At 34.4% G+C, this 21,027-nt stretch overlaps 1 protein-coding gene across 2 annotated transcripts in view; it reads left to right on the top strand.

Annotated features, from left to right (window-relative positions):
* FAT4 (FAT atypical cadherin 4) overlaps positions 1-21,027 on the top strand; it is a gene marked incomplete at its 3' end in the record, with an annotated part of 171,455 nt that overhangs the window by 88,488 nt on the left and 61,940 nt on the right. For both annotated transcript variants that reach the window (XM_079714012.1, XM_079714011.1), the window contains exons 5-6: positions 4,344-5,266; positions 6,135-6,309. In XM_079714012.1, coding sequence (XP_079570138.1) covers positions 4,344-5,266; positions 6,135-6,309 — 1,098 coding nt within the window. The remainder of the gene's footprint in view (positions 1-4,343; positions 5,267-6,134; positions 6,310-21,027) is intronic.

Raw genomic sequence — 21,027 nt, 5'->3', positions numbered from 1 at the left:
CCTTGATTGTAGGGAACTGGGAAAATAGCAAATAAGACACCTTTTTTGTGAAAGCTGCTGGAATAATCCATGCAAGCATATGCACAGAAATGTGTTAACCATTGACTTCAAGTTACTTTTTATGGATTTTTTTTTTTGCCTTTAATTGTGTTAGGTAAAAGTTTCAAGCTACATTTTCCCATTGTTTTAGTTTAGAATACTTTTATCAGTGTAATTTCCTGTACTTTGACCTAAAATATGGGACACAGTTTCTAATCTCTCTGAATTACAAGGATCATGATAAGACTGTCCAAGGGTAACATTCTTTGTTTAAAACTGCCAACTCAGTTATACTAAATAGTTCTCAGCATATTTCACAAACAATATTATTTAGACTTTTCTAATTAGCAAATTCATTTTAATGTCTGATCGAGAGTTTTCAGATGAGAGAATATTGTCATCTTAAATGAAGATATTTTATATGGAAATAAATTTAATATTTTCTGTTACTTATATCTAAATTCTCTAATTTTAACCTAAAATTTTAGATTACATACCATTTAATAAGAATAAAGCAAATATTTTACTGTGTTCACAAGATAAGTAGCACATGTATTAATCTCAAGGCTTTCATTCATACAGTTAAGAAAGTATTATATTGAGGCAAAGTATTATAAAATGGAAGTTTCACGGAAATATTCTGGTTTTGATAATTATTACATTATCCTAGAAATAAATTCATAAACTCTTAAAATATTGGGGAGTTGTAGAGTCATAAAGCAATTGTAATTATTTCTGAATAAATTTACTGATATATGCTTGGTACACAATGCAGATCATTTGACCTGTAAATGGTTTTCATATTCCAGTGACCTGATGACCTTGTTGGAACTGCTTCATAAAAGTGAATGCTATTTGCAAGAGTTCCATGTCTTACAGCTGTATGATAAGTTGACAAATACTATTTCATCATAGAAATAATTAGACAACATTTATGGATTGTGAATAAATATACACATTTCATAGCAGAGCTGCATACCTATAGTTATATGCTATATTTCCTGGAACTAAATTATTCTTAAGATTGAAATAAAAATCAACCAAAAAAAAAAAAAAACCTAACACAACCACACACACACAATAAAGCTTCCAGAAAGAAAGAGTCATGTAAATAAACTGCTTTCAGAACATTGAACACAAATGGTTAGAAATATGAACTTTTCTAAGCTTAAAAATCTGGTGCTATGAAAGCCCACTAAATTCAAGTCCCAACACATATGAATAAATTATAGAATGCTAAAATAATATATTTAGTGATTCATGATTGGGATATTTGATGCAAGGAGCAGAGAGAGAAGAATGGCCTGAGCTCTCTATTTTTCAGAATAGTACAAAAGTTCAGGGAGAATTTTGAGTTTCAATATGCCTACATGTATTTTCTAGATGTAGAGCAAATGCCCAGAGTCACTTAGACTTGACAGGAATGAAAAGTCGTTTTCTTTACAGTAAAGTCCATATAGATGGCTTCCATGGCCTGTAATTGCAACTATAAGGTCTCAGTTCCTGAGATGAGAGCTGTTTCTTAGATGATGCTGCAATATTTTGTGCAAAACTAGTTGTATTTCTATGTTTATTTTTTCAAAGATAATGATTGTTATCGTCAGTTCATTTTTAATGTTATCACCTGATACATTTGTCATTATGAATTTGAATATAAAACCAAATTTTTCTTTTTTTCATAATTCTAGCTAAAGTTTAATATTTATTACTTCCACCATCCACCTAGTCCACTAAACGTTTTTCCTAAAAAGGAGGCTGTCCTGCTGTTTACAAGGCTATAAAATCTTGGTATCATGTTCTACTTTTGCCTCTGCAAGTTAATTGTTTACTCCAGGAAGTAGCATACACAGTGGACCAAGAGTGTTCAGATCCTTGATTTAATTACTTGCATTCCAGTTGATTTATGTAGAAGTGTTAGGCCATCACCTTGTAGCCATCTGTAATTTTGTAAGTATTTTATTTCTTTTGATCTTGGGCATGAAAGGTTTTATATGCTTACATAGAGCTATATCTCTGCTTGTTGGTATTTTTATCCAGATGTCTTCATAACTTTTTTCTCAATAATAATTGTGTATGAATTTGTGCCTCAAAGAATAGGAATTTTTTTAAAAAAAGAATAGGAATTAAACATTTACTGATGGAGTTAACCATAGGAAATGCAAAAAATTTCCTTAGAGAGTAATTCTATTTAAAAATATATTAAATATATATATATATTATATGTATATATATATATATATATATAAAATATATATGGGTGTATATATCTTTAAAATCAAATTACTTTCTAAGTAATATATACATATATTGTACCAGTTGATGAAACTTTTTTTCTTTACATCAGTTGATAGAACTTTTCTTCCCCCAAACCTGTGGAATTTTAAGTCAAAGAGTTGAAGTAGGCTGTTGTCCTTGTTCTATCCAGATCTTAAGCTTCTCTTTATCTCCTGCTGGTGAATTGAGCTGTGGCCTCCGTTAGCTTATTTATTCATATTTTTCCTGATCCTCAGACTCCTAAGTATTTGGAACTTTATAACCTCTGCTTTGTTCTCTTGTGAATAGTCTTAAATAAACTACAAAGATTAAAAGCCACAAGTCTTAAATGAGTAGAAAAATCCTACCTTTTCAAAGATCTACTCAATCCTTGTTTATCCTAGAAATTTTTGTGAATAAGCCAGTTCCCGAAAGTTATCTCCATAAATATTTTTCTCTGCATCAACATATTGACAAAATACATTAGATAAGAGACTATTAAATCACAGGAAATTAATAATTCTAACATTTTTTTTAAAAAAAGAATAATCAGACTTTACCTTTTAGAAAAAAAAATCCTGTTACTCAACTAAACTTACCTTTATAAAGATTGTAATGAGTTTAAAGAAAAGGCAAAAGCAAACTCAAATATTCACAGAATCTTGAGAAAGAGTATTTTTCAAGAAATAAAAGAGGAAAAAGGTGATCAAATTGTTCTAGAAGACTTTTGGCAAAGAGTGGACATGATTTCTGACACCTGAATATTTAAAATTAACTTCAGAAATATAGGAGCTGTTTGTAAGCAGTTTATGTAACTCAACAGATTTTCCCTAGCAGAAGATCCCAGAGTATAGTATCTTTATTAAGGATGAATTATCAGATATACAATATGTTTCTTAGAAATTCTTATCCTATGGTTGCCCAACAGCTTTATGTTAAAAGTACACATGACATTGTGCACCAGTGAAGAAAATGCTATCCTGGGGCAGAAAATATGATTTTTCTTTCTGTTTGCACTGATTATCTGTTGTTTACCTTTAAATTATTTACTAAACTAATAGGTTGATCCATTCTTCATATCATCTTTGTTAGAAGAATCTCTGCAATCATTTTATGAAATGAGGATTTATATATAATTTTTTTTTTTACTTTTTATTTTATATGAGACTATAGTTGATTAACAATGTTGTGTTAGTTTCAGGTGTATAGCAAAGTGATTCAGTTATACATATACATGTATCTATTCATTTTCAAATTCTTTTCCCATTTAGGTTGTTACATAATATTGAGCAGAGTTCCCTGTGCTATACAGCAGGTCCTTGACACATGTTCCTGGGAAAGTTAAATAAATTATTATCTAAAAATAGCCCAAAAATAGTGTGAACGTTTATATTTGGAGCCTTTTACTGATAATATTTCTTTCAAAAATTACTTTTAAAACACGGTACATACACATAATAAAATTTGAAAGAGAATTATTTTCTCAAAGGCCACTAGCCAGATGCTGAATAGGAATTAAAAAGTATTTATTGGTTCTGACAAGAAATGTAAAAGTAGACTTAAAGCATCCATGACTAATGCCATACATCAGAAAATTTTATTACCCTTCTCTGAAAATTGGTGTCGGCCTCAATAAATTACTAAAGTGATAAATGTTTGGCTAGTAGTATAGTGTGGCACTGTTAATGTTGAACTCTCAGTAATTATGTGACAGAAATAAGTAAATGTATAGAAAAATATCCGCTCTCTGGAATTTTTTTTCCTCTTTATTTTTGTAATTTAGCATTTCAACACCATGGTAAATAGCCCGCAGTATATAGATCATTTGTTCACCAGGTTGTAAACATCTTTTCAGATCAGACGTTGACAGAAAAAGGATTATGGGTTATGTATTACTTATAAAGAAAATTAACTGTGGCTAAATCATCTGTAAGGTGTGTTTGGAGGCATCATATATCAAATGTGCAGTTTCATATCATGAAAATTTTTGTGCAGTTTAGTTTGCAATCAGCACATATTTCAGAAAATTTAATTTTTCCCTTCCATTTCAGGCATCAACTCCCAGTTGGCTTACAGCATTGCTTCTGGTGATAGCCTTGGGCAGTTTACAGTTGACAAGCATGGGATACTGAAAGTCCAGAAAGCTTTGGATCGGGAAAGTCAGTCCTTCTACAATCTGGTCATTCAAGTGCATGACCTGCCACAGTTTCCAGCCTCCAGATTCACAAGCACTGCTCAAGTCTCCATTATTTTGTTGGATGTAAATGATAACCCACCAACATTTCTTTCCCCTAAATTGACATACATTCCAGAAAACACACCTATTGATACCATTGTTTTCAAAGCACAAGCAAATGACCCAGACAGTGGCCCAAATAGCTATATTGAGTACAACCTACTGAACCCTTCGGGAAACAAGTTCAGTATTGGGACCATTGATGGAGAAGTGAGGCTCACTGGAGAACTGGATCGAGAAGAGGTTTCTAATTATACTCTAACAGTAGTGGCTACAGACAAAGGTCAACCATCTCTCTCTTCATCTACAGAGGTTGTAGTTATGATACTTGACATCAACGATAATAACCCTGTTTTTGCACAGGCCATGTATAAAGTGGAGATTGATGAAAATACACTTACTGGAACGGATATAATACAAGTATCTGCAACAGATGGAGATGAAGGTACAAATGGACAGGTCCGCTACGGCATTATTGATGGTAATGTCAATCAGGAATTTCGGATCGACTCAGTCACAGGTGCAATCACTGTAGCTAAGCCCTTGGATAGAGAGAAGACCCATACTTACTTTCTAACAGTTCAGGCCACAGATCGGGGCAGCACCCCCAGAACTGATACCTCCACTGTCAGCATTGTTCTACTGGATATTAATGATTTCATTCCCATGTTTGAGCTATCTCCATATTCTGTAAATGTCCCTGAGAATTTGGGGACACTACCCAGAACAATTCTTCAGGTCAGTATATTTAAATAAAACAACTATTGTGTTCATTATAAGACTCTCATTTAATTATAATGTACATGCTTCCGCTACTATCTTCCTCCTTCTCAACCAAAAATGCTTACTTTCAGGTATAGCAAATCTTGAAAAGGACAGTTTTATGAAAGTTATACCTAAGGACTTATTGATTTCCTTGTAGATTAAATATTGCATTTCAGTTATATTTTTTTTTTTTTTTTTTTTTTTTTTTTTTTTGCGGTATGCGGGCCTGTCACTGTTGTGGCCTCTCCCTCTGCGGGGCACAGGCTCCGGACGTACAGGCCCAGTGGCCATGGCCCACGGGCCCAGCCGTTCCACGGCATGTGGGATCCCCCCAGACTGGGGCATGAACCCGTGTCCCCTGCATTGGCAGGCGGACTCTCAACCACTGCGCCACCAGGGAAGCCCTCAGTTATATTCTTTTGTGTTTACTCATGTTGCACATATTTATGCATTTGTGTATTTTTGAATTTTGTTTCACTATAACAGTAATATCTGCACATGGTAAGAAAATAAAATGATGTAAAAGTTTGAAAACTATTACAAATGTTGTTCTCCCTTCCCTCTTTACAAATCCAACTACTTGGATGAAACTACTGTTAAATTTTTTTGTGAAGCCTTCCAAAAATTCAATGTATGGCTTTTATGCCTAGTGTTGCACAAATAATGCTAGTACTCTGAAGCTTTTTAATTTTTTGCTTGAAACTTACAAACATGTCTTTGAAACCTTTTAATCTTGGAACATATGGCTCTACCTCATTATTTTTAATGATACACTTTATTTCATGATATACATTTTGTTAGTTTTACTCGCATTCATGGTGTGTATTATTCTCTCCTATAGGTCGTGGCAAGAGATGACGATCAAGGTTCTAACAGCAAACTCTCATATGTTCTATTTGGTGGTAATGAAGACAGTGCTTTTACTCTCTCATCTAGTGGAGAGCTTCGAGTGACACAGAGTTTGGACCGTGAAACAAAGGAGCATTTTGTCTTAGTGATCACAGCTACAGATTCAGGTAAGTCTGTAATAATCTTGTTCAACTGTGAAGAATATCTTCATAACATAAATAAATGGAAGTATTTTTGTCTACCATTAATTTAAATATTTGTTGAAATTTACTAATGCTTGGAACTCCAGTTGTATCTACATCATTTATAGAGCATATATCACTTTATGAAATTTATATGTAAGTGGTAAGAGTTTAAGCACATTACAAGCAAAGCTCTATTCCTGTAAAACAAAATGTGTCCTTGCCTGGAAGGATGCCCCAGTACCTCTGGGGGTGACTTGATGCTCTACCACTTGAGCTGCGGGACATTGCTAATATTGGGTTGGCCAAAAAGTTCTTTTAGGTTTTTTGCAGAACAAAACCCAAAAGAACTTTTTGGCCAACCCAATACTTTAGCTTTGAAAACATCCAAATTGTTCTAACAGGTCATAGAGATAAGAGAGTGGGTCCAGAGTTTTACTTCATTAGTCCTTTAGGTTCTGCAAAATTGTAAGTAGCCATAATAAGCATTTGATAAAGCCTCACAGAGCTCCAAAAAGAGCAGTGAGAGCCCCGGGTTCTCACTGAGATAGCAGTGTAATGGACTACCATGGAGAGAAAGAAAAGCAGCATACGTTAGCTTTTACTGTTTGGAAATAGTCATTATATACAATTGTATAGCAAGTAGCATAAAATACAATTTATTCAAAAAAGGAACATTACTGTTTACCACTACATTATTTTGCATATATTGACTCTATTCATAAGTGTTGATAACTTCTAATTAAAAACTGAAACAACTAAAAATTTGTTAAAGAACCATTATGCCTCGAAGAAAGTAGATATTGCTTAAATATTTTTTAAATGAATGAATGGATGAATGAACCATTGATCCACAAAAGTATCAGGGAATTATGAAACATTGTCTTTATGTAACACTCATTTATAAAAATTGTCACAACTTAGTATTTTAAGTATTGAGGAATTTAGTAATGTTGACATATTTTAAAATTTTGTTGAAATTGTTTTAAGCCAAGGCAGATTTGTTTGAACCTCAAAGGACTGACTTTTTTTGTATATGTATATTCATGTAAATATGTGGCTCCTGCTATAGGAGAACAATTCTGAATGTTCAAATGAGCTGTTTTTACTGTGGTTGAAACGTTTTTGATGAATATAATATATCAATTTTTTATATATATAACCAGTTTCGAAGTATACAATTTCATGTTACCACTTCTCATTAAAAAAGGAGATTTTAAGATTGAGTTATAATAAATGTATGTTAAGTATTCAAATGATAGTGGCATTGTTTATTAATCAAGGTGGCTCTGTCTATATATTATTTGCCATTTGCTTTTGGAAGTGTAATCACCTGAGACTATTATTTTATGAAAGAAAGAACTATTCTCTATATTTTTTAATGGTTGTGTATGACCATATTACACTTCATGCAAACTATAAAATCCCAGAGAATGATGAACAGAATGTAGTGTGGTAACCACATAAAACTTAAACAAGTTGATCTGAAACATGTTTCATTATATGTGTAGGCAGTGCTTCTTGGTCAGTAGGTAAGCATTTTCATGTGAAAAATGCAGTCACTGCCACACTGTTCAAATCAATCCAGTGTTGATTCAAATCAATCCAAGAGTCACCTAGAGGGAAGAGAGGATGAAACAGAGTAGAAACTGGTAGAGGGTCAGATATTTAGAACCAAGGTTTTATTACAAAAACACCCCAGTCTCAACTCTCCTCTCCAGTTCCTGGATGTGTGCAGTCAATTCTAGGCATGCACAAAAACATCCTTAGTGGAGGTCAAGTGGGGGAGGAGAAACCAGAACCAGGAGTCTGGTCGCTAAGGCATCAGTCACTATAAAACTTGCTGCAAAAGATGGTGTGTCACAAGTAGGTCATCCCAGAGTGAGGAGCAGATTGTGACTGTGAGAATGCAGTGCAGGGCAGGGCACAACCCACAGAAGTTCTCCATCAGAGGATTTGTACTTTGGAACATTCTAAAGTCAAAAGCCATGGTAGAGAAAGAATGTAATCATTTAGACAAGAGTGCCTGTTTTCAATCAAATCATTCTGAGAATTTAAAAATCATTTTGTGTGCCTACAAAGCTAAGGGGGGATATTGTGAAGGGGAAGGGAGTACTTTTTTTTTTTTTAATGCTTATTTTTTTGACATTTGGCAATCTGAGTCATGCAGTTTGTCAGGTTTTACAGATATTAACCCATTTCTGCACATTACTTTTCTTTATTATCTCAAAGACTTTGGCGCTTTTATTTCCACCTTACTTACAGTAAACCCCACCTCACAGTGGTTAAATAATTTACCCAGGATTACACCTCCAAGAAGTAGAAGAGCAGGATTCAGACCCTAACATATCTGACTTCCAAGTTTAGTGTATATGAAGGTTTTAGTGTGGAGGTAAAGTAAATTTTGAAAAATATATTCATTTTCAAAATCATTTTAATTGCAAAGTAAACCCAATACTATTCTATATAATATAATATAATGATAAAAGCTTTGAATATGAATTGATCTTGATTTGAATTCTGGTTCTGTCATAATTTTCTCCATGATTCAGGCAAAAAGTATCATCTCTCTCAATCTCAGTATCTTTCTCAGTAACATGGGGATAATAGTAATTACAAAATATTTTATTACAAGGTTTAATTGATACAACATATGTTAAATTGCTAAATATGCCTACCACATCATGTATATAATAATTAAAAAAAATTATGATCCATGCACTTTAAACATTTTAAAATTCTTAGAAATATTTGCCCTGTTCTTTACTACATAAGTATTCTTATTAGAAAATATGTGAATTGCTTTTAAAAAGCATTTTTAAAAATTGCAGTTCATATTTTTACATTTTATACATTACTACATTAAAATTTTTTATTGTGGTATCAGATTTTTTTTCAAACTTCCAAAGAATATATTGCATAGTAAGTGAGTGCTTAACCACTTAAAAACTGTAGTTCAGCCAAATTATGGTTAAGGTGGCCTTTGTGGGCTAGCCAGCAAGCTTAACCATGACTTGTAATGCTGTTTCTCCATCAATATGACAGCACAAAATGGACATTTCATTAGGAAAAAAAGAAAGAATGAAAGAAGAAGAAAGAAGGAAGGGAGGGAGAGAGGAAGAAAGAGAAAGAAAACTTGAAATGATAGAGTTAAAATTATTCTCTTCTAATACTCATGGGTGAGTCAGCCTGTTGGGAGGAACTATCGCAAGTAGGAGGTTCGATAGAGCCTTGGTCTAAGTGAGCAGACTGCATAAGAACCAAGTCCTGGTTCCAGGGAGCTGAACTGTGTGCATTCCTGATGCCATCAGTCTCGATCCTGGGGAAATTTGGGGATCTAGAATTCTTAATATAAGGACAAATAATGCAAGTGCAACTCTAATTTCTGTGAAGGACTCTTGCCATTAAATGAAACACGTGAAGACCAAGTGTGTGTATATTCCACCCAATATTGAGCTAGGAGAGTTAGAGTTATAGAGAGTGAAAATTCATATCATCAGTAAAATGAAAGTATCTGGGAGTTTGTCATTCAGGACTTTAAATATGGTGCTTAGGAGCATGGTGGGAGACATAAATGAGATTCAGGGACACTGGTGCCTTGGTCACAGTATTTTGACAGTCTTGGAAATTAAAGAATTGCTTGAATTTTGCCCCAAAGCACAGATTTTTATGAGTGCTTTTTTGGGGGTTGCCTTGAAATGGACTGGTGTTTATGAGGCCACAGGAGTATAAGTATTCAATTAGGTGTCTGAAGGTCATTTCATACAGATCACATGTAAAGCAATCAGAAATTGTGAAGTAAGTTGACTAGATGCTTTTACAGTTATTAAAACTCATATGTGACCATAATTTTATAGTCAATTCCTTTGTATACTTTTGGCATCATTGATATCCACTTGTATGGAAGAATGCGAGAGTTTCAGATATTGGGCTTCAGAATCTGCAGTTTAATCCTATACTCCAGGAATGAAGTCTCTAACACAGGATTTAGAATACTTATTCACTGCTATGATTTAAAAGTCAAATTGGTAGATGACATGAGAAAATTTAGAAAAATATGGCAGCTTTTTGGTCCCAGATGCGATGTTATTCTCAAATTTGCAGTGTTCTAAGAACCAGGGAAATATCCGTGTTCTAAAGAAGGAAAAAATTTGACAGTTTTATTCCTTAGCTCACAAATCACTTTTGCTTTGCTCTTTTAAAATTCTTACCTGATGGCAGCCCAAAGATGGGTCAACTTTGGCAATATGGCAGCGATTGAAGCAGCAGCTTACTTTTATCAGCAGATCTCTAAATCTTTGAATATTTTTGGAGAAAATACTAGCATTCCACTATCATATTTTTATTTACTGACTGCATGGCTATAGAGTAGGACATCTGGAAACTCTCTGACTACTCCTGTCTACTGCTTAAAATGAGCTGCAACCACGCTATACTATGTGTGTGGGACCGACTGTTACAATGTTAAGTAATAATACTAGGACAGAGTATAATAATTCTACCTCATTGTTTTTCCTATAGGATTTACTTACTAAAGATTAACTTAATGACTACAACTCAAAGGTGATATTTTGTTTAACTGGTGTAATGAAAAGTATGGATATTCTGCCTTCAGTCTGTATTACTCATTGTTAATTCTTCTAGAAATGTGTACCAAGTGGAAACTCCTAGGAGGTTGAGGCTTCACCTAGGTGTAGTCATGCAGGACCTGCAGAGAACCCAGCTCTCCGTGGCTCCTTCTAAGAGGGGAGCTGGCCCTAAAGCAGTTAATGTCCTTAACATGGTTTGGCATTCTGTTCCCAAGGACCCTTCCTTACAAAAGTTTTCTTTACCATTTTCTCATAAGTGCAATAAATAAAAGAATATGTTTTAAATATAGTAAGTAGCAGGGAATTATCAGGGAACCCAGAGCAGTATACTTTCAAAAATTAATTCTAAGAATTAATTACAAAATGGAAGTATATCCTAAAGGTAAATACATAACTTTATAGTTAAAAAGAGGCTCAAATCCCACCTCCGCCGCTTTCTAGGTACATGACCTTGAAGAAGTTACCATTGTGTTCATATCTATAGAATGGAAACAGTAATTCCTATGTGAAAAACATATTGGAAGGAATAAATATGGAAATGACTTATTTTAGCTAATAATATTAGTCAACATACTTGCTGGACATCTTAAGCTCAGTAAGGCCAAGTAAAATTTTTTGACTTCTGTCCACCCTAATCTCCATAAATTGTTCTCTGTCCCTGATTTCACAGTTGCTAAGGGCAAATATTGTTATCACTCTTCATTCCTCTTTCTCTGTACTCCACATTCAACAGGTCCATTGACAAGTAGACTCTACCTCAAAAAATGTCCTGAATTTATCCACTTTTCTTCATTTCCACTACCACCACTTTAGTCTAAGCCAGGGCTAATGTGAGAGCTTCCTAATTGCATTTCTCCCCACAGTACCTTCTCCAACAAGCAACTAATTAAACTTAAAACCATAACTTAAATCATCATGCCCTGTTGCTTACTTAGACGCAAGAGGGAAGAGATATGGGAACATATGTATATGTATAACTGATTCACTTTGTTGTAAAGCAGAAACTAACACACCGTTGTAAAGCAACTATACTCCAATAAAGATGTTAAAAACAAAAACAAAAACAAAAAACGCTTCAATGATTTCCAAGAAGAAAAACTATATTTCTTACCATTGACCACATGGCATTAAATGACCTGACCTCTGCCCACCTATTTTATCATGTGCCACCATTGGCCATTGTCACCTCCCGACTTTGTGTTCAGTATCTTCATGTTGGTTTGGCTGAAATTGGCCAATGCAGGAGTATTTACACCACAGAAGTCAGCAAACTTACAAATCAGGTGACTTGCTTCTGGAGAGCAGTTGCTAAACATTTATTGCAAATTGCCAGTGCCAGTTAACCTGGCCCCTTTATAAAGGCTAACCTTTTCCTGCCCTTGGCCCTTTGCATTTGCACTTGTTTTCCATTCATGTCTTGGTCATTTTTTCATTACCTCTAGGTAAAATGTCAACTTCTCAGAGAGGACTTATCTGACTACCAATCTATGGTCCCACTTCCCATCTCTCCAGTGTCTCTATCAATTTAGCTTGTTGTGATTTCTTCTTAACACTAGTTGCTATCTAAAATTATGTGCTCATATAGAATATAATTTATCTGATTATGTATAGTTTGTTTACCCCATTAATAGCTGCCATCCTTCCAGTAGCATGTAAACTTCCTAAGTCTTGTTCAAAACTGAATTCCCAGAAACACCCTGAACAGAACCTGTCACATAGCACATGCTTGATAATATTTATTGAATGAATGAATGACTTAATGAGTGAAAAGTGATGATAATTAGTTATCAGTTAATCACCATCCTGTTATTTTAATATGTAACTATTATTTCATATTTATTTGCCATACTTATATTTATTTTGTTATTATGTATTTAATCGCTTGCAGATTTTTTAAAGGACCTACCAGAAGGAAAAGTGCCAATATTTTTTAACTCACGACTGAAATTCCAGAAGTTTTTGCTACATTGGTTGTGGTCATTCAAATTGACCCCTGCTTTGAAAAGCAGTGCAAGTGTTTTAAGGCTGTGTGGTGTTTAGTGTGATATGATAAATTGCAGTCATATGTAAGGACCCGCTGAAGCATTTTATGGCTTTAATTCACTTTCAAATGCTTAAAATACTGCTTGAGCTATATTCTCATGACTCTCCCCTGAACCTTCTAGCTCTTATTCAATTCTGTTATCTTATAGTTGTTTCTAGGTAGGTCTTATCTCTACTTTGTGCTTTGTGCTGTGCTGCCTACCTTTTCTTAATCTGGTTCACTAACTCAAAATCTGCATAAACAGACACTGTGCTTTTGAAACATTTCAGCATTTGGCGATTCTCTTAAATCTGGGCTTCCCAAAGCAAAAAAGTGTGAGCCTTCCGTATCTCCTAAATACCCAACACCTTTTTAGCTACAAAAAAAAATATCCTATATGTGGTATTTGGCTTCACATAGCTTAATACTAAAGTCCTATGATTCTTCACATTAATGTAATATGAAAACTTTTGCTTGTTTTGAGTTTTGTTATGAAGATTTTGGTATTTAGACAAGCTATTCTAACAGATATGTATCTATATATGTAATTTTCCAGGTCTCTTAGAATTTTTTTTAACCTTCCATGATCTTCTGCCCTCACCAGTAAATTCAGAGTCTGTGAGCCATTAAAATTTGCTAGTACTCTTGCAAGGAACTGAATTATATACAAGAAAGCAGTAAAACAAAATGATGTGATAATAAGGGGTTATTGCAGTTGTAACACAGTGTGTAATATGGAAGGATTTTAAAATAGAACTAGAAATGAAAAAATTCTAAACTAGAAAAATCTGACTTAAAATGATAATTTCATAGCCAGTAGACTTCTTGGAGATGAGCCAGTCCATTTCCTTTATTTTTGAGAAACAGAACTGAGGCCTGTGATAATTCAGCAGTTTGCCAGAGCTTTGCACACCCAGAGAGTGGCAGAGTCGGGAGCGATATCCAGGACTTCTGCCTTTCCACCGAGTTCTTGCTCACTTATACTGTATCCAAAAAATCAGGATCTTATGACTGCAAAACGTAGATTTCCAAAAACGCGATTTTAAGAAAACTTTTGTTCTTTGCATCTTCTATGCTATTCATTTTACTCTAATGAACAAAACGTTCTACGGTCATTTTTCTTTTTCTGAGTACATAAATAAATGTTTCAAAATATTTTAAGTGAAGTCAAATCAATTGGAATCAGTAATTTCAATAGTGATTGTTTGAAAATGAGCTTCAATTTAGGCACTGTTCAAATTAAATTGCTAAGTAGGAGAAGATATAAAAAATTCATTAGACTTTACAGGTAGAAGATGATAATATTGCCAAATATCCCTGCCAATTGTCATTTTGTATGTATTAAAACCAAACTATGATGGTAATTTAATAGACCTTATGAGTGAATTATGATTAGAGTCAGTGAGACTCATATGCTTCTATGGGTTGTATTGATGTGTAAAAAGCATCTTGACAATCTTTTGTCAGAAAATATTTATGGAGCAGTCTCTCCCAGGTTTTCTTCTAGGAACTGCAAATACAGTGGTGGAAAAAATGACAGTCTCTGTCTTCACAGAAGTTACATTCTAGTCAGTAAGATAGACAAAATATAATATGTAGGCCTAGAGTTATATGAGATGCTATGAAGTTAAATGAAGCAGGTTAAGTGGCTGGCAAAATCGGAATTGGAGGTATTATTTTTGATAGCACAGTCAGGACAGTGAAAGGCGAAGAACTGGGTACACCTGCAGATGAAAGAGCCCGGAGGCAGAGATCAAGTTGGCTATATCTAAAGAAGAGCAAGAGGGCGTAGATGGCTGCACCAGAGTAAAAGAGAGGAAGAGTCTTGGAAGATGAGGTAGGCAGAGGCTGGATCATCTAAACTTTTTAGGCCAGGGTAAGGAGCTTTAATTTTATTCAAAGAGTGAGGCCAAGTCTCATTAAAGCTTTGGACAGGGGAGTGACAGGGGATTTTGTAGAGATCTGGCTTTGTGGAGAAGAGATCTGGTTTTGTGGCAGTGGTGAAGACAGCAGTGGGAATAGAAATGGTGATTTAAAGGCCATGACAGCAATCTCTGAGAGTGATTGAAATTAGAGACAGTGTGGAGGTGCTGTGAATGAGCTAATATTTTATCCATTTTGAAGGTTGAGCCAATAGGACTTGATGATGAAACTGGAGGTACAGAACATTAGGAAAAGAGACAAATCAAGCATGAGTCCTAGAATACTGGCCAGAGAAATTTGAGGATGTTAAAACAAAAGTTTTTTTTTTTTTTTTTTTTTCTCCGCGCCACGCGGCGTGTGGGATCTTAGTTCCCTGACAACCAGGGATGGGACCCACATCCCCTGCAATGGAAACACAGAGTCTTAACCACTGGGCCACCAGGGAAGTCCCACGAATGTTTTTTAGGGTGGATTATCCTTAATTATTTTTTGGATATATTGTATTTTAGACATTATGAGATCTCCAGTGGAGATGTCAAGTAGATAGATATAAAAATTTAGTTCCCAGAAAAGACGTTTGAGTAGAGATACAACTTGGGCAGTCAAACTTTAGAGGATATTCATTCTGTGCATGCTGAGTGCTTGTATATACCAGAGTTTATACTATAGTATCTCATTTAATCTCATAACTGCCCTGTAAATTGGATTCCAATATTAGGGATTAAAAGTAAAACAAAAACAAAACTGAGAAGGTTTGCAACTTGATTTAGGTGTTCAGCTGTTAATCAGTGGAAATAGGATTTGAAGCCACTAAACCTGATCAAGGAGACCATTTTTTTTTTTTTTTTTTGTGGTATGCGGGCCTCTCACTGTTGTGGCCTCTCCCGTTGCGGAGCACAGGCTCCGGATGCGCAGGCTCAGCAGCCATGGCTCACGGGCCCAGCCGCTCCGCGGCATATGGGATCCTCCCAGACCGGGGCACGAACCCGTATCCCCTGCATCGGCAGGCGGACTCTCAACCACTGCGCCACCAGGGAGGCCCAAGGAGACCATTTTTTTAACCATTACTCAGTTTCCCACAGATTAGCTTATTTACCATATTACGTTTTATGTAAAACATGTTTAAAGAGTTTATTCTCTTTGGGTTAAATATTATTTTTATATTAAAAAGAGCACTGGTTTTTGCACCAAAGGGGGAAAAAAAAAAAGGAAAGAAACAACTTTTGGCTCTCTTTCATTAAGACAGCAAGTAAAATAAGAATATTCATGAATTCAAAATCAAAGGATTGCTGTTCTCATCAGATCAGGAAATGCATATCCAAGGGTTTTATAGAGTGCAAATCAAATGTTAAATATTATACTAATAATATACAGTATATACAATATGAACATACATGCACATACAATAAGTCAAATGGGCTGTATATGTATTTGCATTTAATTTGGGGGTGGGAGATTAATCTGTGTACCAATTAAATACATTACCTTTATTTATCTGTTCTCAGTCTAATATACTAAAGGAATATAGAGATATTCTGGCTATAGATTTGGCCAAAAAGTCTGGTAATGAACTGTCTATGTGTTAGCATAATTAATAGGTCTGAGGGGAAAAGTTCAGTTATTAACATTCTTAATTAAAGGCATTTATCATCTGACTGAAAGAGGGAATAAACTTCATTCTTATGCAGGGATTGGAAATTACTTTTTGATGGAGGGGATGCATGATGCTTTTGCAAAAGTTAATCCTAAAATCTAAAAGGGCTAATCACTATGCTTTATTTTCTTGGTGAGGATATGATGACATTTAAATTAATACTATCTGTCACACTGTTCAGCTGAGAGGGTCACAGCATTGCAAATGTCTCTATAATCAAAAGAGAGGTCAGAAATGTGGCATATCATATTTTAGATCTGAAGAGAGTTGTTTTTTAACTGTTCCAGGAAGATTGCATTTTGTCAGTGTTATTTGTGGGAAGATGTTGAAGAAGAGCTTGCCTTGTCTGTTATGAAGAACATTTTTAATAATGAAAATTGCTTGAGAACTTTCCATAAGGCACCAATGATTTCATAAATCAGATTGTGCTAGGGTAATCTTCAATTACCAGAAATCACTTGCATTTCACTTAATTATATATTTGAGTTGAAGGAAGTTTTGGTTATTTCCATTGGAGTATTTGTCTTAGATGAGAATTTTGTTTCCAAGGTTGATAACTGGTTATTGTTTTACTTCCTCTTATTTCTAGTAAGTTTTTGTATAAAATCTTTTAGCAACTAAGTATTATCATAAATCATTTATTAAAATAATTTTCTTTAAATCAGATACTCTTTAGTAGGAACAGTTCTTCCTACATAGAATTTCATTTGTATATTCATAAGATAAAAATACAAAAAGAAAGATGATCTAACTTCCAAAACTCCACTAAATAAGATCTAGAATTGCCATCATGTGGCATAGAATTAAAATTTGATAATTTCAGTCTACTTTTCATTTACTCAATTTAAGCTATAAATCTGAGTAGACAAAGGAAACCCAAGTTTGAAATGGAAACAAACAATTTGAAATATTAAAGAGAATGTTTATATTACCTAAAGGATAAATATTAAATATAATACAAAATAATGTCAGCTTATTATGAGGAAATTTTTTCTTTTCAAAAATCTTCTAAATTTTATCTTGTTAAAACTTGGTCTTATTTTGTGGCCTATTTTGATAATTATTCCATAAGTATATTAATTTGATATTTTCAGTAGGCCAGTAGGCAGGAAGCAGGTTGTATTTCAAACTTGGTGGTAGCCTCTCGTATTTCAGAGTTTCAACGTGTGTTGAGAGGTTGTTTTTTAAAATGTTCTCCAAAAAGTAACTCCTCATGACATGCTTTGTGTGGGGGATAAAATATTTAGTTTCCATTACATTTTATTACTTTATAAACTCTTTTTATAAATAGATCTTTATTGGAGTATAATTGCTTCACAATACCGTGTTACTTTCTGTTGTACAACAAAGTGAATCAGCCACATTCATACACATGTCCCCATATCCCCTCCCTCTAGAGCCTCCCTCCCACCCTCCCTATCCCACCCCTCTAGGTGGTCACAAAGCACCGAGCTGATCTCCCTGTGCTATGCTACTGTTTCCCACTAGCTGTCTATTTTACATTTGGTAGTGTATATATGTCAATGCTGCTATCACTTTGTCCCAGCTTCGCCCTCCCACACCGTGTTCTCAAGTCCATTCTCTACATCTGCAGCTTTATTCCTGCCCTGCCACTAGGTTCGTCAGTACCATTTTTCTTTTTCTTTTTTATTCCATATATATGTGTTAGCATTCAACATTTGTTTTTCTCTGTCTGACTTACTTCACTCTGTATGACAGACTCTAGGTCCATCCACCTCACTACAAATAACTCAGTTTCATTTCTTTTTATGGCTGAGTAATATTCCATTGTATATATGTGCCACATCTTCTTTCTCCATTCAGCTGTCGATGGACATTTAGGTTGGTTCCATGTCCTGGCTATTGTAAATAGTGCTGCAATGAACATTGTGGTACATGGATCTTTTTGAATTATGGTTTTCTCAGGGTATATGCTCAAATTTATATATTCATGTAACATAAAATTTACCTTTCTTACCATTTTTAAATGTACAGTTCAGCAGTATTAAGTACATTCATATTGTGGGCCACTTTTCAGTCTCATTTTCATAACATTACTAAGTTCTTTCTTTAGTTTTACTTGTCGCCTCTATTTAGTATAGTAATTTATATTAAGGAAATACAGTGTTTTTGATAAAGATTCCTGAGAAATGATTAAAAATAAAATGTTACCTACTGTGTATATACCTAATTTATATAAACATATTTATAAAACTAATATATATAATATATAATATAATATATTTATAATATAATATATCATAAAATGAAATTTTTAAGATAAAAACTGATGGTCATATTTAAAATGTTACATACTTACTTGCTTCAAGTATTTTCTGGATTTAAATCTAACCACATAATTTAATATTAATATTGAATGGCTGCTTTCAATATATTTTCAGGGGATGGCTTACTTACTGTGAGAAATATGCATTTACTGCATGGGTAAAAAAAGAAGCTAATACCTTATTACAACAAACAAGCACCCAGTCGGGACCCTTTCACCAAATGTTTGATGTCAAGAACAAATCGGCTTTGTTGCAAAGCAACAGATTTCAGTTAAGCAAAAATACTATTTCGGCTGAATAGTTGTTCAAGTTTCAAGAAAGTATGCTTAATTTATAGGGTCTAACAAAAAATGTAAAATGTCTGCAGTTTGAACATTAATTAGATGGTTAGACTCATTCATTACACTTATTAAAGATGTATTTTCTGATACAACATTTGCCTGAAACATTTTCTTTAAAAAAATTTTTTTAAACATCTTTATTGGAGTATAATTGCTTTACAATGGTGTGTTAATTTCTGCTTTATAATAAAGTGAATCAGCTATATGTATAGATATATCCTCATATCTCCTCCCTCTTGTATCTCCTTGCCACCCTACCTATCCCACCCCTCTAGGTGCTCACAAAGCACCGAGCTAATATCCCTGTGCCATGCGGCAGCTTCCCACTAGCTATCTATTATACATTTGGTAGTATATATAAGTCCATGCCACTCTCTCACTTCGTCCCAGCTTACCCTTCCCCCTCCCCATATCCTCAACTCCATTCTCTACATCTGCGGCTTTATTCCTGTTCTGCTCCTAAGTTCTTCAGAACCATCTTTCTTTCTTACTTTTTTTTTTTTTTAAGATTCCATACATATGTGTTAGCATACGGTATTTGTTTTTCTCTTTCTGACTTACTTCACTCTGTATGACAGACTCTAGGTCCATCCACCTCACTACAAATAAATCAATTTCATTTCTTTTATGGCTGAGTAATATTCCATCATATATATGTGCCACATCTTCTTTATCCATTCATCTGTTGATGGACATTTAATTTGCTTCCATGTCCTGGATATTGTAAATAGAGCTGCAATGAACATTGTGATATGTGACTCTTTTTGAATTATGGTTTTCTCTGGGTATATGCCTGGTAGTTGGATTGCTGGGTCGTATGGTAGTTCTATCTGTCGTTTTTTAAGGAACCTCCAAACTGTTCTCCATAGTGGCTATAACAATTTACATACCCACCAACAGTGCAAGAAGGTTCCCTTTTCTCCACGCCCTCTCCAGCATTTATTGTTTGTAGATTTTTTGATGATGGCCATTCTGACCATTGTGAGGTGACACCTCATTGTGGTTTTGATTTGCATTTCTCTAATGATTAGTGATGTTGAGCATCCTTTCATGTGTTTGTTGGCAATCTGTATATCTTTTATGGAGAAATGTCCATTTAAGTCTTCTGCCCATTTTTGGATTGGGTTGTTTGATTTTTGGATATTGAGCTGCATGAGCTGCTTGTGAATTTTGGAGATTAATCCTTTGTCAGTTGCTTCATTTGAAAATATTTTCTCCCATTCTGAGGGTTGGTTTTTTGTCTTGTTTATGGTTTCCTTTACTGTGAAAAAGCTTTTAAGTTTTATTAGTTCCCATTTGTTTGTTTGTTTGTTTTTTTCATTTCTCTAGGAGGTGAGTCAAAAAGGATCTTGCTGTGATTTATGTCATAGGGTGTTCTGCCTATGATTTCCTCTAAGAGTTTTATAGTGTCTGGCCTTACATTTAGGTCTTTAATCCATTTTGATTTTATTTTTGTGTATGTTGGGGAGTGTCCTAATTTCATTCTTTTACATGCAGCTGTACAGTTTTCCCAGCACCACTTATTGAAGAGGCTGTCTTTTCTCTATGGTATATTCTTGCCTCCTTTATCAAACCTAAGCTGACCATATGTGCGTGCGTTTATCTCTGGGCTTTCTATCCTGTTCCATTGATCTATATTTCTGTTTTTGTGTCAGTACCATACTGTCTTGATTACTGTAGCTTTGTAGTATAGCCTGAAGTATGGGAGGCTGCTTCCTCCAGCTCCGTTTTTCTTTCTCAATATTGCTTTGGCTGTACGGGATCTTTTGTGTTTCCATACAAATTGTGAAATTTTTTGTTCTAGTTCTGTGAAAAATGCCTTTAGTTGTTTGATAGGGATTGCACTGAATCTCTATATTGCTTTGGGTAGTATAGTCATTTTCAC

This window comes from Hyperoodon ampullatus (genome assembly GCF_949752795.1).
Source record: "Hyperoodon ampullatus genome assembly, chromosome: 1".
Taxonomy (NCBI): domain Eukaryota; kingdom Metazoa; phylum Chordata; class Mammalia; order Artiodactyla; family Ziphiidae; genus Hyperoodon; species Hyperoodon ampullatus.
This window is presented reverse-complemented; position numbering and strand designations above follow the sequence as displayed.